The 27,956-nt window shown below is 37.5% G+C and overlaps 4 protein-coding genes, 1 long non-coding RNA gene and 3 other non-coding genes across 8 annotated transcripts; all 8 read left to right on the top strand.

The window, feature by feature from the left end:
• The first annotated feature begins 254 nt into the window (after positions 1-254).
• On the top strand, positions 255-1,491 carry LOC131320706 (RNA-binding protein 2-like). Its single transcript, XM_058351506.1, is given in 5 exon segments — positions 255-390; positions 561-574; positions 576-623; positions 752-833; positions 1,376-1,491. Coding segments are annotated over 5 exon segments (396 nt in total).
• Positions 1,492-2,671: 1,180 nt separating this feature from the next.
• On the top strand, positions 2,672-5,119 carry LOC131320707 (uncharacterized). Its single transcript, XR_009198328.1, has 3 exons — positions 2,672-2,954; positions 4,146-4,212; positions 4,834-5,119. It is a non-coding gene; the product is annotated as an uncharacterized LOC131320707 (long non-coding RNA).
• A 1,358-nt stretch (positions 5,120-6,477) lies between these two features.
• On the top strand, positions 6,478-7,295 carry LOC131321276 (double-stranded RNA-binding protein 1-like). The gene is made up of 3 exons (XM_058352275.1): positions 6,478-6,924; positions 7,028-7,047; positions 7,145-7,295. Exons 1-3 carry the CDS (start codon positions 6,478-6,480, stop codon positions 7,293-7,295), a joined length of 618 nt encoding a protein of 205 aa, XP_058208258.1.
• Positions 7,296-7,322: 27 nt separating this feature from the next.
• On the top strand, positions 7,323-8,204 carry LOC131321277 (RNA-binding protein 2-like). Its single transcript, XM_058352276.1, has 3 exons — positions 7,323-7,531; positions 7,881-8,008; positions 8,140-8,204. Exons 1-3 carry the CDS (start codon positions 7,323-7,325, stop codon positions 8,202-8,204), a joined length of 402 nt encoding a protein of 133 aa, XP_058208259.1.
• Positions 8,205-12,406: 4,202 nt separating this feature from the next.
• LOC131321435 (small nucleolar RNA Z107/R87) lies at positions 12,407-12,510 on the top strand. The gene has a single exon (XR_009198481.1). It is a non-coding gene; the product is annotated as a small nucleolar RNA Z107/R87 (small nucleolar RNA).
• A 129-nt stretch (positions 12,511-12,639) lies between these two features.
• On the top strand, positions 12,640-12,742 carry LOC131321549 (small nucleolar RNA R30/Z108). Its single transcript, XR_009198580.1, has one exon. It is a non-coding gene; the product is annotated as a small nucleolar RNA R30/Z108 (small nucleolar RNA).
• A 127-nt stretch (positions 12,743-12,869) lies between these two features.
• On the top strand, positions 12,870-12,961 carry LOC131321508 (small nucleolar RNA snoR31). Its single transcript, XR_009198548.1, has one exon. It is a non-coding gene; the product is annotated as a small nucleolar RNA snoR31 (small nucleolar RNA).
• Positions 12,962-18,922: 5,961 nt separating this feature from the next.
• Positions 18,923-24,380, top strand: LOC131320708 (cyclin-U4-1-like). The gene is made up of 2 exons (XM_058351507.1): positions 18,923-19,390; positions 23,837-24,380. Exons 1-2 carry the CDS (start codon positions 19,041-19,043, stop codon positions 24,087-24,089), a joined length of 603 nt encoding a protein of 200 aa, XP_058207490.1. The 5' UTR covers positions 18,923-19,040; the 3' UTR covers positions 24,090-24,380.
• The last annotated feature ends 3,576 nt before the right edge of the window (positions 24,381-27,956 follow it).

Here is a 27,956-nt window from a genome sequence, read left to right on the forward strand (position 1 = left end):
GATCCTGCTGCAATGGGTCTTTTTGGGCTATTCTTTCAGATGTAGCACCAAATGGTTGAGGTATGGGTTTTGGTGGCAGGCTGCCAATGGATGCACTGAGTGGTAGAGGCATGGGTTTTGATGGTAGGTTTCTAGTGGATGCATGGAGTGGTGGAGGCATGACTTTTGATGCTAGGCTTTCAGCGGATGCATGGAGTGGTGGAGGCATGAGTTTTGATGGTAGGCTTCCAGTGGATGCATGAAGTGGTGAAGGCATGAGTTTTGATGGCAGGATTCCTCTTCATGCAATGTCTAGAATGAGTCGTGAGATAATTCCTCCCCCACTAGATGCTTCCAATACTCTGTATGTTAAGGAGTTTCCTTCTGACATCACTAAGAGAGAAGTGGCTCGTATCCTTTGATTTTTGTAGTAATGCTTACATCAATGTCAATTGTTATCGATCATTGTCATTGTTAGAGGATATAATTCCTCATTACTTGGACATGGATCTTTTCTGTGATCCAAAATTTCTATGCTTGTTATTGTGTTCTTCTGATGTTTTCTTTTACATCCTCACTAGTTATTTTCTTGCCAGTTTAAGGGTTTTGAAGAATTAAGACTTGTGAGTAAGGAGTCCAGACATGTAAGGCTGATGAGTTCTTATTCTCACTTATGCTTACTGCTTCCATGCTCTTTGTTGGACATTAGAAAATTGACTTGTCTAGAACTGTATCTCTTATTTTCACAAAACTGAACCCACCTTTTATGCAGCGTGGTGGAGATCCTTTTATCCTTTGTTTCGTGGATTTCACCAATCCGGCCTATGCAGCAACGGCTTTGAGTGCCTTGCAAGGTGGTCTCTTCTCTCATTTTCATGCAAATTGGCATATTGACTTTTTTTCTTAGCCCCCGATTATTTGTTTCTAGGTTTTTCTATCTCTTGATTACTACCCATAACACATATCGTGGCATGAAATGTGTAGATTGAAGTTGCAATTTATTTGTAAGAATTGAGAAGCAATCTCCATTATTAGCTTTTATTGTGTAGAATGAAGTATTTGGCCAGAAGGGGGATACTCTCCATAATTGAGCGAGGATGGGGAGTGAGGGCGGGGAGTGAGTGCACGTAGAACGGTATCGTTTAAGGTAGTATCTATGTGTTACATGCAAATATGTACATAGGAGATTGTTTTTCTTTGTGCTAATACATATAGTTTGGTAAGTCATACAGATACAATTGGGGAAGATGAGAGAAAAAAAGGTGAACCAAGATTATGGTTAAGACTTAAGTTAGTTTACGATTTTCTCTTAAATTTCTATTGAACTTGGTATTCACTTACCACAACTGAGTTGTTGAAAACACCTGTAGATATTGAACTTCTGTGTCTTGCACAGGCTATAAAATAGACGAGCATGATGGAGATTCTGTCTGCTTGCGACTGTAGTTCTCGAAGAAGCCAGGCCCAAGGTCCGCCTTTGGCTCTGGGCCTCAGTCTTGTGGGAAGAGGTAGATAGGCTTTAAATGAGGGCGCCACCTGATCAAGTCCGATCACACATTTGCTTATTGTAACATTCCTAAGAATCCTAAATTTTTGCCCTTTGCAGTCCAACCAGGGAGTGGGGGTTCTTGTGGTGCACAAAAATGCTTAGCTCCAAACCTCGCCTTCAAATATAAGGTTGAGAAAACCCTAAGCGTAGGGCTAGGTCGTCAATAGCATAATATCCGGAACTTTGAGATCGTTCCCACAAAGAATCGAATATAGCTTAATTCGGATTGAAGGTTCTATGTGGTAGGTTTGCGGCGTTTAAGACGGCCAACTTGGTTTTGCTTTAAACGGTGAAAATAATAAGGAAAAAGACTAGAAATTTGCTTAATGAACTTAAAAGAGGCAAGTCTAGGGATCGTCTACCCCTTGACTAAGGCCGTTACCGGTTCTCGATTATAACTCGAGCGAGAGTCACGACCGCGTGCTCATGCCCGGAAGATTTAGCTTTAATGACTACGTTTATCAAAAGATGTGATTCAACGGAGACGAACCAACCTATTTTCGCTAATGTATCTAACACGTAGGAGGCCACGAGCCCTTTATATGCCGCTTGCCAAGACCGCTTTGACTAAACGATATATCAAGGAGTTAACACCCCTCGCTTAGACCAAAATGGCTAGGTTAATTCAATTCCGAAAATCATGATTTAAGCCAGAAGGTTTGAGAACCAAATAATCACCTAAGTCTTTGGGAGAGATTAGCCCAAGACTTAGCCAAATGACTACTCACATATAGCAAAAAGACTAGAAATCATGTTTAAGAAAGGAAACATGATTAACCGACGAAAATGGAAATAAACTTGATATTAGTAAGGATCTAGTCCTTAGCTACAACATTAATGAACAAGAAATTAACAAACGAAAAAGACTTACTAGAGTTTTTAAGAAAATTAACTTGGAACAAAGCTTGGAAACTATGGAGATTTCCTAGGAAAGAAGAAAGACTTAAAGCCTAAAATATCTACATAATGACTAAGGGGGAGAGAAAGAGGTATTTATACAACTCAGCCTCTCTCTCCACAAAATATCCCAGAACTTGCCAAAAGTGGCAAGTATTCCATAAATGAAAAGTCCAAAAAGTAGCAAAAAATCTACAGAAAAGAAGCCGTATCGATACGGCAAAAATGCCCGTATCGATACTGTAACGTCCTTTTTAATTGAGGTGCTTAAATGTTATATTTAATAACCTAAAGGGCTGGAGTGCAATTTTTTTTATTAGAATGGTGCATGTGTGCCGTGTGTATGGTGTGGTGTTGTGTGTGTGTGTGATCTTTTAAAACAAAAGAAAAAAATAGAAGAGAACAAACCCATCAGAAAGGTTTGTACCAACGTGAGAGAGAGAGAGAGAGAGAGAGAGAGAGAGAGAGATCAGCCGTGAGGAGAGAAGAAGAAGGAAGAAAGGGATTAAGGGTTTTGAAGCTTAATTAGGTAATCTTCATCTTTTTAAGTGTTGAATTTTATATTTCTCATGCTAGGTTTCTTATTCTGCATCTAATATGCTCTGAATTGAAGCCATGGGAGAGGGGTTTTTAGGTTGGAGTTGAGTTTTATTCCAGAAAATTCGTGTATATGATGAGCATGCATAACTGTGTTTGAACAAGTAAATAATTTGTCCTGTTTTGATGAATTTTTCTCATTGACGTTCCTATCATGTAATTTTCTGATAATTTTACTGTAGATGCCTCTGTGAGTTTAGTTTATGCTGTAAAAATTTCAGAATTTTCTGAGCAATGTGGAAAAAGATAAAAATCATGAACCGAACTGGTGTCTGATTCGCGTCTGTGCAGACAGCACAGACACGTGTTGGAAAAACGGGCATAACTTCTTGCTCGGATATCGGTTTTACGCACCGTTTCTTGATTCAAAAACTAGACTCGTATATCTTTCTGAATGTGTTTGGGTTGTGTCGTGGCTCTTTCTAGATTATAGCAGTTTTTGAATTAAAGTTCAGGTTTTGGTACTTCTGAAATTCTGGACAGCTTTTGGCTTGTGTTCGTCATGAAATTCCTTAAGTTTAAGCATGCTGGGTGGACATGGGTTCTCATGAGTCTTAAACATTGATCAATTGGTGATGTTTTGGTGTTGGTATTATTGGAAAATATTGAGTATGTGATTTTTAATGAGCTTTCGATCGCAGACTGTTCTGCTGAAAACTGTGAATTCTGCTTTAGATGTGTAACTTCATTTGAGCGTATCTTGGTCATTCAGACTCCGTTTAGGACAAATTTTATATCAAAATTCATGTACCAGAGGTGTACTTTTTAATGGTGGTAGTCTGACGACCTGGTTCTAAATCAATAAGAAGTTATGGTCGAAATACAACAGGATGGTCATGATTTCAAATCGATTTTAAGAGTTATATCATATTTATACTCTTACGTTGAATTGGGGGCACTTCTAAGCCTTAAGATGGACATATTTGTATTCGTTGGGTATTGTCTAATACCTTATTAGTTTTATAATTTGGTATCAAATGATTGTTAAATGGTTTAGGGGTGTTGGTGGCATTGTTAAGCTCATTTGACACTTGTTAGCATGGTGAATGTATTATGGGGTGTATCATATATTTACTTAAACATTCCAAGGGATTCATATGCTAATATGGTAGCTTATGGCTAGGTAACAAACCGGTCAAATAGGAGGTGCCGAAACCTTAAGTTTGGTGTATATCTCGGTCGATGCAAAGGTGAGTGTGGCTGATATGGTTCTTCCCAATAAAATGTTGCTGTGGTGGTGAATGTATATCTTGCTAATCGTAGTAAGCTTTCGATATGGTTATCTTTAATGAGATATTGCTGTAATGGTGAGTATATATCATGCTATTGTTGTTTAGCTTATGATATGTGAGTGTTTGATTCATATATGTTGTTCTATATTGAATTGAACTTGATTGTTGGCTTAGTGCCCGGTGATTGGCTTTATGCCAAAAGGCTTTATGCCTTACACTATTGGCTGTGTGCCCGGTGATTGGCTTTTTGCCATATGGCTTTATGCCTTAAACTATTGGCTGTGTGCCCGGTGATTGGCTTAATGCCAAAAGGCTTTATGCCTTAAATTATTGGCTATGTGCCCGATGTTGCTCTTAATTTCTCGATAAACTGTTGACAAGTTGAGATTATCTTTTAGCTGTTGGATATTACTGTTATGTTGTAATTGGAGGATGTGGTGATTATATTTGTTATGTACATTTGAGTATCTCAGATATGTTGAGAATTTATATTTTGGTTGTTATTTATTCGGTTGTTGCTATATTTTGTTGAGCATTTCTATATCTCACACACTCTGGCTTTCCTTTTTGGTCTGCCAGGTAGCAGGTTGCGTAGAGTGGGTCCACTACCGGTCATCGTGTTGAGAAGTGTTTGGGCTAGCATTAGATGATGTGGATGAACGAGTTGGTTGTAGGTAGTAAACTAAAAAGTTGATTTATGTAAGTTATAAATAAGTCGTTGGTGGATGTATTAAAGTGTAAAATTTTTAAAGTATTGTAAAACTATATTGTTGTTTAGTTGTGTGAGATCGTGGTTGGTTGGTCGATACGTCAACTCATTTTTATGTTAAGGTGATAAGTCTTCCGCTGGGTGTTTATTCTGACAGGTTGTGAGGTGTGGTTTGGTTTTTTTTTGGTGTGGAATGTCACGTGGTCGCGTCGACTCGGGCCCACATTGGGTGCCGTTTGCGTGGCGGGGCGTGACAGATACAGAATCTCTACGGATTCCAATCTCTCTGTTTCCTTATGGTATCGATACGGCAAAAATGCTTGTATCGATACCACACTGTTATGGCAGATTTTTGCTAAACTTTGCGGTCTCGCTCCGGACACTCCCGAACTCGGATTTAGGTGTTCTTTGGACCGTTAGAAAGCTCGTTGAGTCTAATTTCTAACCCAAGTGGTTTGGATCCAATATCATTTGTACACCAAAATTTATGATAATTCTACCCTCAGCTGGTCGGAAAATGAATAGTTTTGGGAAGATCCTCACATCTCCTTCAATTCCCTTGACCCTTGGGCGACCCGAGCAACCTCCAAACCATCTCTTCACAACTATTTGGGCACCACAACGGGGTGGCACGTGGCCTTGAGTACTTGGTTGCACCCGGAGCATTTCTTGGCATTCAAACGCGCTTTATTTATACGAATTACCTGAAACACACAAAAACCAACCTTACGTGCAATATCACTATAAAAGCTAAATAAACGCAAGTTAAAACAACATAAACGGGACTAGTTGTACCAAATATCTACAAAATTGGGTGCTCATCAGTGCACATCCTTATTATAGGGTTGTAGTGCAGCTTATCTGGCCGTCCATTTTGGCACGGACGGCTCAGATTTCATCTGAGCTCCTATTGATCTAAATCATCCATTGCTCAGATATGTGCCGTTTTCCAAAATAAATGACCGAATCGCCCACACTACAACCCTGTAAGGTGGTCCTACACAAGCCGTATCCCAAACAAATCCCTAAAACGAGGTAGTTCAAGTGGGGTTAATTACACTTTTAAGTTTTATGCATTAACTATTTAAGTTTTGTTTCTTCTTTCAATTGACTTTCTACACCATCTATTTTGTCCCTCCATTATGCATATTTAAATCTTTTCAAATCCATTGGCAACTTAAGTTCAAATTGTGAAAGAAACTGTCTTACACATCGTCCACGAAACTTTCTCCCATCACATTTGCCGACTAATTATTCAATAAATTTCTATATGTTTGAAACAGCCGTTGGGATCAAAATGCTGTGAACATATGCATACCATCAAGAAAGGGTGGTATTCTCTATAGTCGGTGGTATTCTTTGGGGAAAAATGCATACCACAAAGAAGTTGTCTCTTTCTTGAACCCCAGTTCCTTACCTTCAACTCTCTCTTTCGCCTTCCCCCTCTCTCTCTCCAAACACAAGTCTACTCTCTCATACCCCTTTGTTTCCCCTTCCCATTGATTGAATTAGTCATGTACAAAACAGAGCTGAATTCTTTGTGCCAACGAAAATCGTGGGACTTACCAGATTACTCCTTCACCAAATGCAGCCCCAAACATGCTCCTGGCTTCAACGCCACCATTAGTGGCGTCCCATTCACCACCATCGATGACAGCACGACTCTCAAAGAAGTTGAGAATATGTGTGCCAAAATCACTTTTGACCACTTTTCTCGTGTTTCTACTTCTTCTGGCCTATACAAAAATCGGCTACAAGATTATGTTGAAAAGAGAAATCTCCCACTGCCTGAGTATTCTATTAAACATGAAGGACCTCCCCATGCGATTCGACTCAAGTCTACGGTTAAGATTGATGGGAAACCCTATAGAAGTCCTGAATTTTCCCCGATAATAAAAAAAGCCAAATATGCAGCTGCAAAAGTTGCCTTGGAATCGTTATTAGTCAATGAAGTTCAGGAGGTTAGTCTTTGAACAATCTCGTGAATTTTCCATGTTCTTTATGCTTGCTTCACATAATTTTTTTTCCTATTGTTCATTGTTAGTGTGCTCGTCATAATGTCAGGATGATTCTAGTCTCTTCATGTATTTGTTGCAAGAATTGTCTATTTCCTGTCTTCAAAATTGATTTACCGTCTAGATTTCTATAGATTTTAAACTATTCCTTTTGTTGTCTTTGTAGCAACTTACTTATGGGTGAAGCTAGTAATATTACTGGAGTTGGGTTAGGAAGGATGGGTGGTGGTGGTGGAAGGACTGGTAATCCTCTAATAGATCCTGCTGCAATGGGTCTTTCTAGGGCTATTCTTTCAGATGCAGCACCAAATGGTTGAGGTATGGGTTTTGGTGGCAGGCTACTAATGGATGCACTGAGTGGTGGAGGAATGAGTTTTGATGGTAGGTTTCCAGTATATACATGGAGTGGTGGAGGCATGGGTTTTGATGGTAGGCTTCCAGTGGATGCATGGAGTGGTGGAGGCATGGGTTTTAATGGCAGGCTTCCTCTTCATGCGATGCCCAGAATGAGTTGTGAGACAATTCCTCCCCCTCCGCATGCTTCTAAAACTCTGTATGTTGAGGGGCTTCCTTCTTACATCACTTAGAGAGAGTATCCTTTGATTTTTGTAGTGATGCTTACATCAATGTCAATTGTTATCATTGTCATTGTTAGAGGATATAATTCCTCATTGATTGGACATGGATCTTTTCTGTGATCCAAAATTTCTATGTTTTTTATTGTGTTATTTTGATATTTTCTTTTACATCATCACTAGATATTTTCTGTCAGTTTGAAGGTTTTGTAGAATTAAGACTTGTGAGAAAGGAGTCCAGACATATAACGCTGATGAGTTCTTATTCTCACTTAAGCTTACTGTTTCCATGCACTTTGTTGGACATTAGAAAATTGACTTGTCTAGAATTGTATCTCTTACTTTCACAAAATTGAACCCACCTTTTATGCATCGTGGTGGAGATCCTTTTATCCTTTGTTTTGTGGATTTGACCAATCCGGCCTATGCAGCAATGACTTTGAGTGCCTTGCAAGGTGATCTCTTCTCTCATTTTCATGCAAATTGGCATATTGGCTTTTTTTTCTCAGTCCCCGATTATTTGTTTTTGGGTTTCTCTATCTCTTGATTACTACCTATAACACAAATCATGGCATGAAATGTGCAGATTGGAGTTGCAATTTGTTTGTAAGAATTGAGAAGCAATCTCCATTATTAGCTTTTGTTGGGTAGAAGGATGTATTTGGCCATAAGGGGGATACTCTCCATTAGGCATGGCAATCGGACCCACCCTGCTCCGAGCGGGGCAGGTTTTCCACCTCATTTTCGGGTATAGGGTCGGGGTTAAAATCCTAAAACTCGACCGGGTTCGAGGTGAGAGTACCCCACCCCAAACCCGCCCTGAAATGTATTTATATATAAAATTATACTTTTATCCTAATATAATTATCATTATACTTAAAATTTTAATATTTTTACCCTAATATTATTATCATTATACTAACAAAAACTTATCCTCTTACCTTAATATTTTCACCATTATTCTAAACTACTACTTTATTTATAACTATTTTCTTTTCTTTTACTTTTAGATTAACAATTTTTTAATTTCTTACGGAACGGGGCAGGCCGGGTAAACCCGTTCCCCGATCGGGACGGGAACGGGGGTATCCAAAAAATACCCAGTTGGGTTGGGGCCGGGTAATAATTTTCGGGTCGGGGTTAAAGTATGCCAAAACCCGCCCCGTTGCCATTCGTACTCTCCATAACTGAGCGAGAGGATAGGGAGTGAGGGCGGGGAGTGAGTGCATGTAGCAGGTTATTGCTCAGGGTAGTATCTATGCGTTACATGTAAATATGTACATGAGAGATTGTTTTTGTTTGTGCTAATACATATAGTTTGGTAAGTCATACATATACTGTAACGCCCTGCTATTTTCTAAAAATAAACTTCAAAATACACTGTACTTCTAGGCCCTTATTTTCTCTATGAATAAATTACATCACCAAAATAAACTTAAGCCGCATTCTAAGTAATCTTCTAGATGCTCCAAAATTATCAACTCTTCTTAGACCTCTCCAAATTATTCTTTATATGCTCCGATTCAATTTCCACTAATCCGGCTCCATCCCTAAAAAAGAAATTATCTGGTGGATTCTAGAGGATAAGATCATAATCTTATAATATCTAAACAAAATCCAATCCAATCTTATCCTAATCATATCTAATAAAATCCAATCTAATCGTACTAATCATATCTAATAAAATCCAATCTAATCTTATCCTAGATTTTTAGGATTATGAAGTAGGGTTAGGGTTTCCTAAAAAGTCTAGGTTTAGATTTATCAATTAACAAAATCAATTATATCTACAAAAGTACTTCAATAAAATATTTAATTTTATTAAAAAAAATTAGCCCCCCGAGATTCGGGTCATTACATATACACTATATGGGAAGATGAGAGAAAAGGGGGTGAACCATGATCATGGTTAAGACTTAAGTTAGTTTATTTCTCTTAAATTTCTATTGAACTTGGTATTCATTTACCACAACTAAGTTGCTGAAAATGCATGTAGATCAATATTGAACTTCAGTGTCTTTCACAGGCTATAAGATAGATGAGCATGATGGAGATTCTGCTTGCTTGCGACTGCAGTTCTTGAAGAAGCCAGGCCCAAGGTCCGCCTTTGGCTCTGGGCCTCAGTCTTGTTGGAAGAGGTAGATAGGCTTCAGATGAGGGCGCCACCTGGTCGAGTCCGATCACACATTTTGTCATGCCCTGGATTTTCAACATAGTAAAAATAGCATTTCCAATAAAAAGGCCATCACAACAATACATCATAATACCCTAAAATGTTTTCCATAATTCATTCAAAAAAAAAGTCAAGTTTAAACGGAGTTATAATATTGGCACCTCGGCCCAATTTTCAGAATTAGTCAAAAGACGATAAGTTTAGCGACTACATGATTTCCAAAGTCAAAAGAGTTCAAATGAAGTTACAATTACATCTTTTCAAAATTGAGCATACAAAAGATGCTAGAATAACTCCTTGATGTCGGCTTTCAAAAGATATGATGTCAAACAAGCACTCTATGCACTCCAAAATTAATGCCCTTGCGGTGAACCTGAAAATAATGATAGGTTGAGTTACACTAGCCCAGTAGAGATTACTATGCTCAAACTATAAGTAAATGAGATGATCCATGCACCGAAAGGAACATAAGCAACAACAAGATTTCCATATGATCGACAATAAGGACGTGAGCCTTGAAAGCCAACTCCATTCAACTACAAGTAGCATAATGACCTCCAAAGTTCACCATATTTGTTAATTTATGTGTTTGGATCTCATTTTCGGGCATTCGGGACCCCGTGCGTCCCATATTCATTCCAGCATCACAACATATGGTGGATATGTGGCTTTCTTATGCACTTCCACGTATTCTGGACCCCATCCGTTCCATTTTCGGCATCACACCTTATGGTGGATCTGTGGCTTTCTTTGTATCGTCATTTCGTATTCATTCATGTTAACCATTTATCAATATTTAGTAACCTCAAATTCAACATATATCAACTCTAATATGATCATATCGACATGCCACATATGTTCTCTAAATCAACCTAAAGCAAGGACGACCAACGGATACCAAGTTCATTAAATTCAACATGTTCTTATCTTCTAATGAGGGCCAAAAGAATTTGAAAGATCAATGAAAGAGATACCAACAATTAAGTCAAGAAGTGATTTAAAGGTGTTTAGAGAGTGTTAGAATTGATTGCAGTTGAGCATGAAAAGAGTAAAGTGTGTCAAAACTGTCCAGAAATCAAGAGGGTATCAATACCCCAAAATGAGGTATCAATACCTGGACGACAGCTGTCTAGAGAAGGCTAGGGTATTCATACCCCTTTTTGGGGTATTCATACCGTGCAATTTTTCAACGAATTTTCAGACTTCGAAAGGCAAAACCCCAACAACGACAATGAACCAAGGCACGATCTAAGTACACAATCAACTCATATACACATAGAGAGAGCAAGAAATCTCTACATCAATGAACAAAAGCAAAGATCCAAGCCCAATCAATTAAGCCCTAGACTTGAAATTCGAATTCCTCCAAGTATACTTTTTTCCGAGCTTTAACCAACGAACCGCGAGATTATAATCACGTTTAAAGTGTGGAATGAAGGTTGAACTTTGTGGATTTCGAGCTTTGAGTGAAGTTTTCAAGAGAGAGAGTGAAAGAGAAGAGAGAGGAGTGAGAGATGGAGAGGGAGAGGGAGAGGGAGAGAGAGAGAAAGGCGTGAGTTTGGGTGGGGTGGGGGGGGGGGGAGATGTTATTTTCACACACACATATACACATCTATATATACTAATATTTTCATAAACCACACACACACCCCTTCATCTTATAATCTCAACACATAAGTCCCAAATTCAAATAAACCTAACATTTCCCTCTTATCCTTTCATTTATTAAATCTATTTAATAATTTCTGAAATTTACGGGTTTCTACACATTTTCTTATTATAGCATTCCTAAGAATCCTAAATTTTTGCCCTTTGCAATCCAACAAGGGAATGGGGGTTCTTGCGGTGCACATCTTTATTACAGGGTTGTAGGGCGGCTTATCCGGCCGTCCATTTTTGCTCGGATAGGTGCCGTTTCCTAAATGAATGACCGAATCGACAACACTACAATCCTGAAGAGTGGTCCTGCAGCTGTCGTATCCCAAACAAACCCTTAAAACGAGGTAGTTCAAGAGGGTTAATTATACTTTTAAGTTTTATGCATGAACTATTTAAGTTTTGTTTCTTCTTTCAATCGACTTTCTACGACATCTATTTTGTCCCTCCATTATGCATATTTAAATATTTTCAAATCTTCTAGCAACTTAAGTTCAAATTGTGAAAGATACCGTCTCACACACCGCCCACAAAACTTCTCCCATCACATTTGCCAACTAATTATTCAATAAATTTCTATATGTTCGAAAAAAAGCCGTCGGGATCAAAATGCCGTGAACATATTATAATTCATGGGACTTGAATTTGTGAAATTTTCTCGTATTTGGTGGATTGGTGTCTCCAATTTGGACCATATTTTCCAACTACACTCGTTAAGATCAAATAACAGGTGAGGGATAAAATCGATGCAATTAATACTTGAGGGACGAAGCAAGCAAAATGGAATATATTTTCAGGAACCAAAGTGTAATTCCCCGGGGTTGAGAAAACCCTAACTGAGCGCCTATAAATAATAGCAAAGCGATCAGTCTAAAGCCATGGTTGAGAAATACTCGTGAGCAAGAACTGATCCAAAATTTTTGCTAGGGTTTTTTCTTTTATCACTGTTCTTTATTCCTTAATACAACTCCATATCTTCTGTTTTATTCATCATGTTCTGTATTATGTGTTGAAATTGGAGAGAGATCGCGGTGATGACCACATGAAATTCAAGCTCAACAGACCGGAATGCAGGTTTCTCTCTCTAGGGAAATTTGCGTGTCGACTACCCCGCTGAACTGAGCGATTCTCTCTCTGTCTCGCAACATACACTCGTATCTATCTACATGTATACACTATATGGTGCTGTCTATAGTAATTTAATTTATATTAGTATTTGAATTCGTCTCGGAAAATTTATTTTGTGTTTTGGGGATTTGAGATTGCGATGAGGATAAATAAGCTCCCTCTTCTGACACTAAAGTTGAGGAGAATTGCTGGCAGAATCGAACCTAATACTTAACTAGCCACCACTGAGCAATCTCTTTTTTTCCCCCAATTTGTTAGATTGAAGCTTCTGGGTTCTTTTTATTGCTAAGTATCTTGTGATCCAAAAATTTGAAGAAAATTTTTCGTTTGATTTGCTAGGTATTGTGTTTAATTCAATTTGGATAAGGATGAAGCAACTGTAACATAATCCAACACTTGATCTGAGACTTTTAACAGTCGAGTGATGTTAAAGATAAGCTTCTGAATCTTCTGGTTCAGTTCATGAAACCGTGTAGGTAATCTATTTTGTTCGCTCATTTTTTCTTTTCGGGCTCTCCCAAATTTTCTTGCAATTTCTCATAATTAGATTAGAAATCACCCAAAAAGAGGCCAAGTTTCAATTGTTCCCTTTTAGTTTTGAGTTTGGGTGCATTAATAGTTAAACTTTACTTATAAAGGGTATTTTTTGGAAATCTATATTTTTCAACCAGAAGAGTTTGAGTCAATAAATTGGGAGAGTTCTTGGAATGAGTAAATAAATTGGAACGGAGGAAGTACTTTTGAGTTGCTGAGGAGTTTACAAGTTGTTTTTGAAGGTTTGGTTTACTGTTTTTCGTTCTAGCGTTAGGAAGAAATCGTCAAGTGATGAAGAAAAGAAAAAATCTTAGGACACCATCGGACATAACTTATTTGAGTTGTGGATGAGAATGCTATTCTTCTGATGATATATAATGTTTACATTGAGTATGGATAGGGGGTGCAAAAATTCAACGTTTAGGAAAAAACTGTTGGTTCATTTCTCGATTGTGATCGTTAAGAAGATTCAAGTTATTTATCAATCACCACATTGTTCGAAATGGTATGCAACGGAAACATGATTATGGGGATATTGTTGAACTCGGAATACAATGCATAGAGCTCTGGTTTGTTCAGAACACGGCCAGGCACAAATTCGAGTTTGAAACACCCTTGCTATGAACTCAGTTTTGTTTTGATTTCGTCCTTTCTGAAATTTGTTGCATTCATAAAATATTGAATGTTTTTTTCAATCAAACGGAGAGATCACATCGTGTATATAAATTACAAAAGTATAAATTCGAGGCATAGTCATCAATTATGAGAATTTATGAGATAATCAAGATAAACAACTCGACTAATACAAAGAATAAATCTCTCATGGATAGATAGAGAAGAAACAAAAAGAGAAAAAAACTTTTCTAAGAGAAGAACATCTAGATGCAATCGGGGAGATTCGACCTCCAGTTGCTGGTGGGGTGTATTAATTGAAAAAATGAATGAATTGTAAAGATAAATGGAAAGATAAATAAGAATGGAAAAAGTCAAGTTCAGTTAAGGGATATGCTCAGGCGATTGGGCTTTTGGATTGGGCTTTTGGACTTGGGTTGTCCAAGCTCAATTGAATGGTTTTTAATTTTGTTGTTTCTTACAACTGGTGAAAATCTTGAAGTATCCAATTTTTGTTTAACATCTCCAAGGGAAGGTATCAAACCAAAACTAAAATTGAAGAAGAAATGCACTCCAAAAGAAGGAGCAAATTTATTACACTATTTTGGTGTATTTCTCACTCTTCAAGTTATGTCAACTCACAGAGTCTTGTTTTTATGATTGGTTAATGGATTCATTTACTTGGCAAAGTAGATTCCTTAAAGTAAAAATAGTCTATAAAAAAAAACTTCAAATTTGAATAGTCCTTAATTTGGAGTGCAAGTTCCAAATGACTCTTCAACTTGCCATAATGCTAATCATGGTGGGGGTGTAATGAGATTTTGATGGAGCCTATTAATGCGCAAAGAACGATCCCGATTAGAACCGTCTCCTTCAGTCCAAAACATGGACTGAAGAAGATCCATTTCCTTATACATAAAAAAAAAAAGCATCGTAGTTAACAAAAAGAATGAGTTACAGACATTATAAAACTATAATGCACATTTATGGTCTACTTACCACGGCTTCCACCGTAACTATAACCATCTAGAACTGATAACATGCATCCATTCCTTCACAACATGTGTAGCACGATAAAATATTGCTGTAAATCAACCGAGCAGCTCGCGAGTTCGGCTCGTTTTATTAAACGAGCATAGTGGAGCTCGGTTCGTTCGACAAAAGCTCAGCTCGTTAAGGAAGGCTCGATTCGATTAAAGAGGCTCGTTTAGTAAATTGACGAAGCTCAGTTCGTTAAGGCTCGAGCCGAGCTCAAGCTCGCCGAAGCTCGGTTCGGCTCGGCTCATTTACACCCCTAAGCACGAAGTACTGAACTAGCATGCGTGTTGCACTCTCTCTCTCTCTCTCCTCTCTCTCTCTGGGTCGGTAGTGTCTAGTGTGTCTGTGTGTGAGCCTTGATTCTTTAGTCGGAGGCGCATCTCTCTCTCTCTCGGTCGGTCGGTAGTGTCTGTGTGTCTGTGTGTGAGCCTTGATTCTTTAGTCGGTGGCGCATCAAAATCTCGGTCCTACTGGGAACAGTTGTTAACAAAATAAAGTTATTGTCCCATGTTCAGGGAATTTGGACCATACGGCGCGCTAAATGCAATAATATTCCTTCACACGCCATAGCGATTTCTTTCTTCTTCAGGAAATTACACATTTCTGCCCTATAAAATTTTTCGATTTCATCACTCAGCCTTGGACTTTAGGTCAAGTGTAATTAATTTTGTCCACCTAACATTCAATCAGGCGCACACGCAGGGGCGGAGCCAGAATTTTGAATAAGTAGGGTCGAAAATTTGAACTATATATGATTCACTTTTTCTAGTTGCTAATTGAAAGGAACAATTAGATTAACAAGTTAATCGAAAAGTAGATATCCATTAATAACAATGTAGCTTCGATTCACAATTAACCTCGACGACTTTTCATATTTCGGAAACGATGGATGAAACTATTTTAATCACTAATGTTTTGAAACAACAAAAGACAGAGCACTAATCCCAAAAACGAACGAAACCAGGGCAAAATTAGAGATTGATTTGGGATGAGAAAGAGATGAAGAAGAGTTAGAGAAGTACCTATTTGGAAATGAAGAACAGATCTCTCCAAGAAACCTAGGTTTTTTTAGCAAGAACAAATGAAACGTTGTTCACATTTTGGGGATTTTGTGGGTGAAAATTCTATTTTGACTCCTTTTTTTCCTAGTACAAAACCCTTATGTATTGGTTGGGGCAAAAATAAATCTTAAAATGTGGTCAAATAAGTAAAAATGGGGTAAAATTTATACATATCCATAAGAAAATTTGAGAGGCAGTGGGGTCGGCTGCCTCCCCTTAACTCAGTGTGCCTCCGCCCCTGCGCACACGGCTTCTTCGTGTCACTTCATAAACGAAGATACGACCGAAACATTTGCATCGACGCTTCACCTGTTAGGTGTTGACCAATGCAATCGATCGTTCCAGGTTCAAAATAGTATTAAGAGTTAAGCGAAAGTAAAAGGGCAAAATGTAATTTACTTCTCTTCTTTCTTTTTTTCTTTTTCTTTTTTTTTAATACTAATTTTGTATAAGATCGGCTTGTTATAGTGGTTCTCCACAATTATATATATAGGAAGGTCTGATGCAAGAAAACAATTCATTTCCCGAAATAAATTAAAATTTATGAGGTGCTGCTATTTTGATAAAGGACATGCACATGATTCTCACATGGGTCGTGGTTGGAAAGAGGCACACCACTCATGCATGTGCCAATTTGTTCGGCTTTGTACTTTTCTATACTTCATTCCAAATTGGTTCTTAGAATTTTCATTGTATTATTTAATCAGAATTTGCATCTCTCTAATTTCTTTGAGGTGTACAATTAAGAAAGGAAAAAAAAATTTATTTACTAATTAGATCAGACAGGCATACACATACAGACACATATTGATGTACTTAGAATAGATTTGAAGCCACCAGTAGAATTTGCAAGGTTTCCAAGTCCATGGCCAAGTACTTGTTACTTCTTGAGTTGTAATTAACATCCTTATTAGATTCTACCGCTATAGGTGTTCGAAACCCACAAACCATTCTAACTAGGGGCGATTAGAATTAATTTCAATTCATTCGAGATGTGAGTAAAAAACCAAATTGGGGTGACATTGATAGCCTAGTTTATGAAAAAAATGAGGGTGAATGATAAGTTTCGGTGGTTAACCAACTTAATTCTAACATCACCAACAACCGCGATCATCAAATACTAATGACATGATTAACCGGAGAAAAAAAAGCTAATGCCATGATCTTCCCAAAATTTGAACTTATATTTTTTTTACTATGTTGATCTTGCCTTTGCAAGTGGAGTGAATTGCGGTTGGTGCGCGTCTCCCTTATACTCTCATACAAATGGCCAGGGTTCGATTCCTGTAAGCACTCATCTCCCTCTCCAACTTTCCTAGGATAGAGTTAACGAGCTGGGAACTACGTTGTTCAAGTTAAGCCGGTACGTGTTTCTACCCTATACAAGCTTACGAAAATGTTTTCATATATGTTTGGTAGTAAGTTGATCTTCTTAGACAAAGAAAATATATTGAGCTCATCAATTGGTTCGTTTAAGCTCTCGATTTATAAACTTACTAATAAATTTCATATACTACTTCATGACCGATTTAATCTGCTCATGAAACAAACTGATCTCCAATGAATTTTTAATTGTAAAGAGCCGAATCAATATGGATACATTGGTTCATTTAACAGCGTTGAGTAGGGCTGGACGTAAACAAGCAGAGTCGAGCTTTGTCGAGCTCGAAATGAGCCAAATTTTTTTGCTCGAGCTCGAGCTAAGCACTTAACAAGTCGAGCTTAGTTATTTATTAAATGAGTCTCTCTTAACGAGCCGAGCCTCTCTTAACGCTGAGTATGGGCTCCCCATAATTTAGAAGGTGCAACTTCCATCGTGATAAAAAAATAAAAATAATTCCATCGAGTTCAAGGAAATTATTATGAGATACATTATGTATCAAGTGTGTATCACTGTAGTCTATTGGAGTATGATTAATTTAGGTTGGGATAATGGCAATGTGATGATTACAATCTACACTAAACGCAGTAGAGCATTCCATTATGTTTGTTGATGCATATTCAAGAAGAAACTCACTTCGGTCTGAAGCCACACATATTTGAGATATTTTGCAATTTTTTTTCGATGACCAGGTGTCCCGGCCAACGTACGCGCATATATTATGCATTCCGTAAAGTGGGAGTAAAAAAAATCTTTGTTTTGGAAAACTGAGAGTAACAAAAAATATGAAACACAATATATAAATATATAGTTCAATAAACCAAAATCAAACGAGCTCTGTTTTTGTAGGTTAACATGATTTAAAGATGTTATTTTTATTCTTTTGAATTTGATTTCACTCCTGTTGATAGGTGGATTTGGTCGAATGTGTGGGAAGCATTGCGAATTTGATCACAAAGGTGGACCTTATTGTATGACTCCAATCACTTTTTAACGTTTTCGACTATACTACTCTTTGATCGACCGAAAAGAATCCAAATTCTTACTCTTTTACTCAACCTAAGAAATCTCAAACGGAGGATTCAAATTTATGCGGGATCCCTCTTGTCAAAATTGATACTCATATATGCAATTAGAGTGGCGCCTTTTTTGAGAAAGAATGTGATGGGTGTCAAATTGTCATATCAATCTTAAAAGAAATTTGACATCTCCAAATTTGAAGCAAATGTGATGGGAGTCCAAACCATTTCCATTATTTGATATCCAAATTTGATATCACCCCCATTTTGGTGCATGCCAAACCATTTCCATTATTACCACTTACAAGGATTAATTACACAAACCACTAGAAAGTGGCTAAACCATTAGATAACTTTCCTTCTTTTAGAAGCCAAGTTACTTCTAGTTCTACTAATGCCACCAAACATCAAACAATAAAGCCATGGTGACCATATTTGGTGCTCGTGTTTTGAATACTATATATGTAAATTGTTCTTTAATGTATTGTAAAATGGACCCCACCTGTCAGACATCCAACACATAGTCGCACAAAATAATCGTATGTCGCAGGCTCACAGCATTGCTTAACTTCAAAATCCCACTTCAACTCAAGTACCATTTATTAATTGATGAGAGAGGAAAAAACCAATTTGTAGCTAGGGACACAGATCTACCATGAATGGATGATTGCCTAAAAGACTCGCCAAAGTGAAAAGCTATATCCCACCTGGCCAATTACATTAACGTCATAACCCAAAAGGCAAATTGTACCTCCATTTTCCAATGGCAATAAATTTAAACCAGCTCATCAACAGCCAATTATGCAACTGACCAAATACTTCATGTACTCGAGACTTTATATATAGTATATTCACATTAGACACCCAAACAAACAATATAACCGAATGGCCGAGCTCGAGAACCCCCAGGCCATAATCATGCCCAGAGTCATAAGACTGCTCTCTTCCCTTCTTGAGAGAGTTGCCGAGTCGAACGACCTCGGTCGTCGGCTCGAGACGGGCCATGGAGGGAAGATCTCGGTGTTTGATGGGCTTACCAGGCCCACAATCTCTGTCCAGAGTTACTTGGAGAGGATATTCAAGTACGCGAACTGCAGCCCGTCGTGTTTCGCGGTGGCCTACGTTTATCTGGACCGGTTTGCGCAGCGGCAGCCGCTCTTGCCCATCGATTCATTCAATGTGCATCGCTTGATCATCACCAGTTGTTTGGTTTCTGCCAAGTTCATGGATGATATGTGAGTTCCTCTCTCTCTTCTTTCTCTCTCTCGAGTTTCGCTGTTAATTGTATTGGAGTGTTCTCTATAGCTCTATGTGAAAAAAAAAAAAAAAAATTCTCGATCTTTGTCGTCAATTCGATAGTCCATTTTTCTTTGTCTTCAATTGATTTTTTTGATCCTCTGTCTTCATTTATTTGAGCTACAGGTTTAAAATTCCTTTCTTATAAATTCTATCTCTTGGAAATCATTATTTCTTCTTCTTTTTTGTTCTTTATCTCTATTTCTCTTCTACGGCCATCAAATTATATTTTTTCAGATGCAAATCACCATTTTTTTCATTGCAATGGTGCTGCTGCGAAAAAAATAGAGCAGCTCACTGGATCGCGACGAAATGCTTAAGTAGGAAAATTTTGTTTCATACGGATTGTATTCCGCCCGGTTTAGAGGATATTCTGGCATATGACTTGTCTTCTGTGTAGTTTACTGATTCTTTTGTGATCATATAAAAAATGATAATGCTGTAGTATCCCCGGTCATTTTCAGAACACCGTAATTTTGGGTATAACTTCACCATCATAAGCATAATTAAAACCCATTACAAGCATAACAGAACCCAAATAAGACACAACCAATGAACCAAAAAACCAACAAAGGCATAACAAACAAGTTATGCCTTGCTATGATTCTATTATACTTGTAATGGATTTTGGTTATGCTTATAATGGGTTTTTTATGTCAAAAGTTATGGTGGAGACCAAAATGACCGGAGACACCGAAGTCATTCCTTAAAAAAAAAAAAAGACTACTACAGTATTCATCCTTTTTCTTTTGGGTAAGTAGACTACTACAGTATTTGTATATACTGTATGTAGAAGTCATTTACAAATCAAAGAAAAAAGGAACAGAGATTACCTGGATAATGAGACAGGGCCAGCTAAGATCATGTGGGTGTGCCCTTATACTCTGTCTATCAATAGAGATTACCTGGATATTCCATAGATTGGGTAACAATAGTTTAAAACAGAGCAACACATTCCATTTGTATACAACTTCGTTATTTATTAGCAATGAAAGCCCAAATGTAGAAAAGGTCACAGCAAGCCTTCGTTAATGATAGGGTGAAGTCAAGACAGCTTTATTGATTCCCACGCAGACTTACTGCTTGTTCTTGGAGCACCGTCACTGTCACGTAGTGTTTCAATACACACTTGTATATATCTCAAAAAAATACATATAGAATTAGTTTTATGTTTCAAGTTCGTCACATGATGCATTTAAACTTGCAATAATGATATAGGTACCGACGGCCGGGGAGGGAAATCATACCGACCGGCTGCGCCGGGCCGTGTCCGGCTACTGGACGGCCGATCCGAGCCGTCCAAAAATTTTTAAATAAAAAACCGAGGGGTCTTTCGCGAGAATCAACGGCATCCAAGGTGTGTAGGGTACTTAATCCGAGTAGCCCTTTTTCGTGTATATATGTGTATATACACGAAAAAGAGGTGCTCGAATCAAGCACCCTACACACCTTGGATGCCATTGATTCCCGCGTTGGGGCCACTCGGTTTTCTTTTAGAATTTTTGGACAGCTCAGATCGGCCGTCCGATGGCCGAAGACGGCCCAGCGCGGCCGATCGGTACGATTTCCCTCCCGGCCGGTCGGTACTCGTAGCAGTACTCTTAAACTTGTTGGTTTCTAAACTGTTTGTCTATTTGGAATGATTCTTTCTTAATTCTATTTAGGGAAAAAAACTGAAATAGTCCCTGTAGTTAAGTGTCTGTGTCAATTTGGTCCCTGTAGTTGTAATTGGATCGATTTACACTCTGTACTTTTCATTTTGTTCCAATTTAGTCCAATTACTAACTTCCGTTAGTCCGCCGTTAGTCTTTTAAACAGCAAAATCATATGGCCCCCTTTTTTGGGGGTTAAAACAGACCTGTTCGGCTAAATAAGCCAACTAGCTTATTTTTTTATCTTTATTCAAATTTTTTTCGTATTTATTAGTTTTTCGTCAATTTTTTGGGGATTATTGCATCATCATGATGAGAGAAATCTAAAAAGTAAAAAATTATGATCGAAATTCAATTTTTTTTAATAAAGACGAAAAAATTGACTTAGGTTTACTTTTCAACATTCCTAATCAAGAATCAGTGCATGGGCCAAGTATAGAAAAATGAATGGAATGACATGACCCTATTCTTTGTAACCACTTGGGCTGTTAAGTTAGGTTTATTGTAACCTAGTTGAGTGATTTGCTATGTCTATGTATTAGGTTATGACTTGCTAAATTTGGAACTGAGTTTATGTAATACTCTGACTTTTGGACATGGTTCTTTATCATATTGTGACTTTTGAATCTATATCATGTTGTGACTTTTGGACATGGTTCTATATACATTTTTAGTACTATGCAGAAAAATAAGGCATCTTAGTATTTGTCCACAAGTTGAACAGGTAGACAATACCAGTGATTATGATACTTCATGGCTGATCATGAAAATGATGAATTTGAGGGCAATTTTTCGCAGAAAACTATAATCAAATTTCTTCTTAGTTGCCTCCTTATCAATGGAGAATGGAAGAATGAGCTGTGTTTTGATTTAGAGGTATGTTAGGGCAAGAGGGGAATGAGTAACCCTGTTCAACTAAATAAGCCAACTGGCTTATTTTTTGTCCTTATTCAAATATTTTTCGTATTTGTTAGTTTTTTGTCATTTTTTAGGGATTATTGCATCGTCATGACAAGAGGAATCTAAAAAGTAAAAATTACGATCGAAACCTAATTTTTTTGAATAAAGACAAAAATAAGCCAATAAGTTAATTTTTTCGTCTTTATTCAAAAAAAATTGAATTTCGATAATAATTTTTTACTTTTTATATTTCTCTCGTCATGACTATGCAATAACCCCAAAAAAACTAACAAATACGAAAAAAATTTGAATAAGGATAAAAAAAAAAAAGCCAGTTGGCTTATTTAGCGGAACAAGTCTGTTTTAACCCAAAAAAAGAGGGCCAGATGATTTTGCTGTTTAAAGGACTAACAGCGGACTAACGGAAGTTAGTAATTGGACCAAATTGGAACAAAATAGAAAGTACAGAGTGTAAATCGAGCCAATTGTAACTACAGGGACCAAATTGACACAAACACTTAACTACAGGGACTATTTCAATTTTTTTCCCTTCTATTTATTTTTAACTGTCTAAGAGCAATATTTTGAAATAATGTCATTAATAAAACTATCTCGATCAATCTAAAACTTGTCAATGTTTACGTAAAACATACTCTAAAATTTTTGTTTGAGATTTTGTGCTCATTTTTATATAATTTAATTGAAAATATGTGTTATAGACTGTTGTAGTGTGTAATACATGCCTTAATTGTGTACAATATTATTACAGTTAACTAGAAAGATAAATTTTTGTCATTATAATTAACAATATGTCCCCACTAAACTATATTTCTGGATCCGTCCGTGGTGGTAGTAGAGGCCTGTGGAGTACTAAATAATCACCCAACTCAAGGTGACCCTTTGCTTTTACAACTAGCTAATTAATTTGTCGGGGCTCTAGCATGGTTTAAACTTGTTTCTTTTTTTTCTTTTTTTTTGTCTTTTTAGTATTGGTTCAAATGAATATATATATATATATATATATATATATATATATATATATATATATTTACAGTACTCTATTAGTCGAAACGAAGTCCTATATATATACCATGGCCACAGAAATAGTAAAACAAAATGTGTATTTGAGAGAGAGAGTAGGTGGACGTTTGCTTTTTTATTTATGAGAATTTCGTCCAACCATCTTACAGCTATTAGTGATTACGTTCTAAATCACAACTTGTAACAAGTATTTTGTCAATATTTGACAGAGTAATATTTGACAGAGTTACACACCAATAGTGCCAAAATGACAGCTTGGATCACTTGTATCATTGAATTTGAACAAAATATTGCAGCACATAAACACTGACGTGGGAATAAATGGCTTTGCCATTTCTTGTGCCAAGTTTAGCTTTAAGAATTGGGTTATCGATGGTGATCGCTCTAAGGACGATTTTTTTTCTTTTGGATCAGCAAACAAAATTTTATTAAGAAATCTTGACGAAGGGTACATCAAGATGGAAAAAGGGGAAGGGAAATATAACCAAAGGTTGGATGAAAAAAAAAAAAAAAAAACCGTTGGAACAAAGTCCAAACACACCCTAGAAGCCAGACCCCAAATAAAAGCCTCTAATAAGCACCTAGGCCTGGCCCAAACTAAGAACACTCTAAGGGCAATTCTTAGTGTGCCTACATTCTTTGTAAGGGGTTATCGATGGCCTCCGATCTCATTTGGCCTACATAAAAGCAAAATTTATCTCAAATATATCTATTTCTCATTTTGTAATGTCTTATATGGGCTGAGATGATAGGCTGAATACATCCCACATTGTGAATTTTTTTTTTTTTTAGGTATTACAACAATGCTTACTATGCCAAGGTTGGGGGAATCAGCACAAGAGAGATGAACCTACTTGAGGTGGACTTCTTGTTTGGTTTGGGCTTCCAATTGAACGTCACACCCGACACCTTCCACGCCTACTGTCGCTATCTCCAAGGAGAGATGTTGCTGGGATCTCCACAAATTATTGGGAGCACACCGAAGCTCCATTGCTGTTCTGGCACTGAAGATGAATCCACCCACCAACATCAATTGGCTGTCTAGTGCTGGAAATAATTTGGAAAATTAAAGCTGTGACTTTTCAAAGAAAATATACTCCGAAATTACCGCAAAAAGGTAAACAACGGTACAGATGCACTTTAAAGTGAATCTGTACCTTTGATTTGCCTATTCGGGATAATTTCGGGGTACACTTTTTTTGTACTTAGAATTTCTCATGTTTGGTTTGCAAAATCCATTGATGGGCTCAAACCCATGTAAGCTCAATGACATGGTACAAGTCGATGGGGGAAATGACCATTGGAAAAAGTAGAAATATCTCTCTCTTCGACAGCCTATTTGGTGTCCTTTTCCTGATTTCATCGAAGTTTTGACAATTTATTCTTTGTTTCTTTGATAATGGACAATCTAGTCTTTTTTGGGTTCAATTTTTTGATCTTATTGAGGGACTAGATGTATATGCAGACTGATTGTCGTCGCAATAAACTTGCTATCACATTTGGATATATAGCCTTGAAAAGATGGTTCGATCGTAAATACGTTGAGAAATCTATATGTTGGATATAGTACAAATTAGAGAGAGAGAGAGAGAGAGAGAGAGAGAGTAAACACAAGTACGGACAATGGGTTGGCATCACCGGCATCGAGTCGTGTTGTGTCATGTCGTTTCGGGTTAGCCGGTTAACGGATCGACACGATAAATTATATGGTTATCTGTATTCTTATCGAGTTACGCGAATCTAACTCGTATTCCAACCATTTAATTTCCGTGTTGGTGGGTTGTGTCGTGTTTGAAAGTGGTTGGCCTAAATCCTCAAACTTAGTGTCGTGTTCGCATTAGCGGATCGTTACCGAAGTTTCCATCCCTAATTTTATTTAATGACGAGGAACTATATATAGAAAATATTGTTTTGTATAAAGCATCTTCAACACTACTCCCTACTTTGCCAGTTTGCCTAGTAAAAAGTCCAAAAAAAAAGGAGAGAAGACAATATGTACTTAATTTACCTATTCACTTTTTCATCAATGAATTCCAATACTACTCTCTATCTTTGCCCTCTATCAAAAAGATTTTTTTGAACATCTACCTATAAAATCGAGTAGCAAAAAGATAAAAAGAAGGAGAAAAGGGAGAGAATAGCTGGTCTTCTTTGCTCAGTACTAGCAGATAAAGACAATTTAGTGATAGATGGTTGTGATTCGTAAGGAGATGAGATTATGATTGAGATTAGTAATGAGAAGGGATCGGTAAGAAGATGAGATTGGTGATGAGTATGTTTGTTTGAGATGTGATTAGATGATGGGACTATTAATATCATGTTTGTTTCACATGGGATAGAATTGGATTGATAGTATACATTTTCGTTTTTGTCCATTCACATGGGATAGGATTGGTAAGGACATAAGATTGGTGAAGGCTATTTTCGTATTTGTGCATTGGCAAGGATGGGATTGGATTGTTAATACCAAGTGGGAGAGGCCCTTCTCAATATCTCCTAATACCCACCTTTGATGTGAATAGTGTTCTTTTCTTGTCTTATAAAACTAATCGATATCTCAAACAAGATTCATATATAGTAAATATAAAATTCATTATCAATTAAAAATATAACTAATTTTTTATCCAATTAAAATAGAATGATGAACTGTTAAATGGGAATGGAAGGAGTAACAGACAATGTCCATTTAAACCCCTTGGAGATGCTCCCACTCGTCATGCAATTCACTTATTGATTACCCCGTAGGAATATTGACGTCGTGAGTGGCACCCCAGCCAAGCGGGTGCTGAGCGGCCAATCCGGCCGTTCATCTCGGAATCAACGGCCCGGATCGAAACATTTTTTTCCTTTTCCTTTTTTTAAAGAAAAATACATTCGGTGCCTTTACATCTGGACCGTCCAAAACACTTTTAAACGGCCGAGATGTGCTCGGCACCCCTGCCAAGCACCTTTGCTTGGCAGGGTCTCCTGGTCCCATGCAATTGGCCCCATTGGAATACTAACTATTTTGTTCCTCGAAAATTATTCAATACTTCCAGAGCACATGAACAGTAGACTCCCTCCGAAGACATATGTGGAACCCACATATTATGTGAGAGAATAAAGTATATTGTTCATATACTCCGAAAGTATTGAATAATTACTCACTCCTTACTCCTCAAGTAATCCGATACCTTCAGGCCTACGGCCGGCCTATCCCGGTTTAGAAACATTCCTGATTTCAATAGGATACCGTATATTTCCATTATGTAATCGATTCCAATCTTGATTCTTCTCATTGGACAACTATTGAATTTGAACTCCTATTAACTGACGCCACGTAGCATCAAGAGATCTATGTTACCTACGTGTCCATCCATGACTGGTGCAAATGAAAACTTAAAAACTGGAGCACTGTATTACTAATCGCACCAGATCAATTCCTTAAAGAATCCTAGTTATGGCAACTTCGTGCTCGAGGGGAATTCAAATTTTAAAATCAAAGTCGGTTTCAAAAGCTTCCAAATTAGCGATAGAGTTCCAATACGACTAGGATTCAAGAATAAGCTATCATTCATTCTTGCCTATAAAAAGGCAATTAGGGTTTGGAGTTTTACTTAGGTCTTGTTGTACACTTTTGTGTATTTCACATCTTAGTTGTGCGAAGCGCGAGCGCCAGCAGGAGCAGGGATATACCTAAGCCTCGGGGTTTGTGTGGTGCCAAGTTCTCAAGATTTCCAAACCCCAAAGGTCCCAATCAAAAAGGGTTAAATCAAGGATATTCGGGTCAATTAGCGCACACCTCTACTAATTTCAGTATTCTGAAGCTAACGACCGAGGGCAAAGTTCGAGTGATATTTGCTTCATTGTTGTCAACTAGAAAAAAACATGTAAGTTTCCATCTTTTATTTTTCTTTTGGTCATATGACTATTTTCAACCTCTAATGGAGTTGAATTGAAGCTCAACACTTTTCTTTATTAGATTTGTCTTGCGCGAAGTAGGGTGTTCAAAGATATTAAAAAACATCCATACGAAGGGAGGATTATAGTTGTTGTTTTTTTTATAACTAGGTGGCCGACGAAGAGAGGATCATATATAGTATATTGATTAATCGCAAAATTTCTTCTCCCCCAAGGATCCACATGATATAGTTAAGGTTTCGCTACACGCAATTCACAAACATAATCTTGTGATTCCCAAACATATAGATTATAGTTATGTACTTGGGAGATCTTATTGAGACATCCTACATTGCTTGGTGAAATTGCGCGAGGACAGGTCGTTACAAATGGTATCAGAGCATGTATCAATCAGAAATGTCGGATAAATTTCAACCCACGTGTGTTCTTGAGTGGGGGAGATTGTGACATTTCACAATTCACATTGGTTGGTGAAAGTAGAGTTGTGGTATATACAAGACCAATTAACCCTCCCATTGTACAAGTCCTTTTTCCTGGGGCAACTCAGGCGTTGCGTTGGCCAATTGGACATACGGGTATAGGACTGTGTGTTGCGCATAGCGGTCAAAGCGAATAATGTTGTACTGGGCTCCTCGATAGTGACTTGACTATTTATGACACATCACAATAACATACCTCTACACACGAAGGCAGCAACTTAGGGCTGGCTATTACTGACATGAAATCTCACATATTCATGATACGACCCAAAGAAAATTAACGTAGTGACTTATTTACAATACATTATATATCTCCTTTTATGCTGTTGCAAATAGTGTTGGCAGCGGGGCTGATCGGGGCAGGATATTACTATCCATGCCCCTCCATCTCCTCGCCATACGGGGAACTGAAATTCTCGTGGGGATTTGGGGATCTGAAGGTTTTTTTTATTTAAAAAAAATAGAGATTTAATCTTTTTATAATCTAATGGCCTAAATAAAATTAGAAGAGTAGGATACTAAATTTAGACAAA

Source organism: Rhododendron vialii, chromosome 3a (genome assembly GCF_030253575.1).
Source record: "Rhododendron vialii isolate Sample 1 chromosome 3a, ASM3025357v1".
NCBI classification, from domain to species: domain Eukaryota; kingdom Viridiplantae; phylum Streptophyta; class Magnoliopsida; order Ericales; family Ericaceae; genus Rhododendron; species Rhododendron vialii.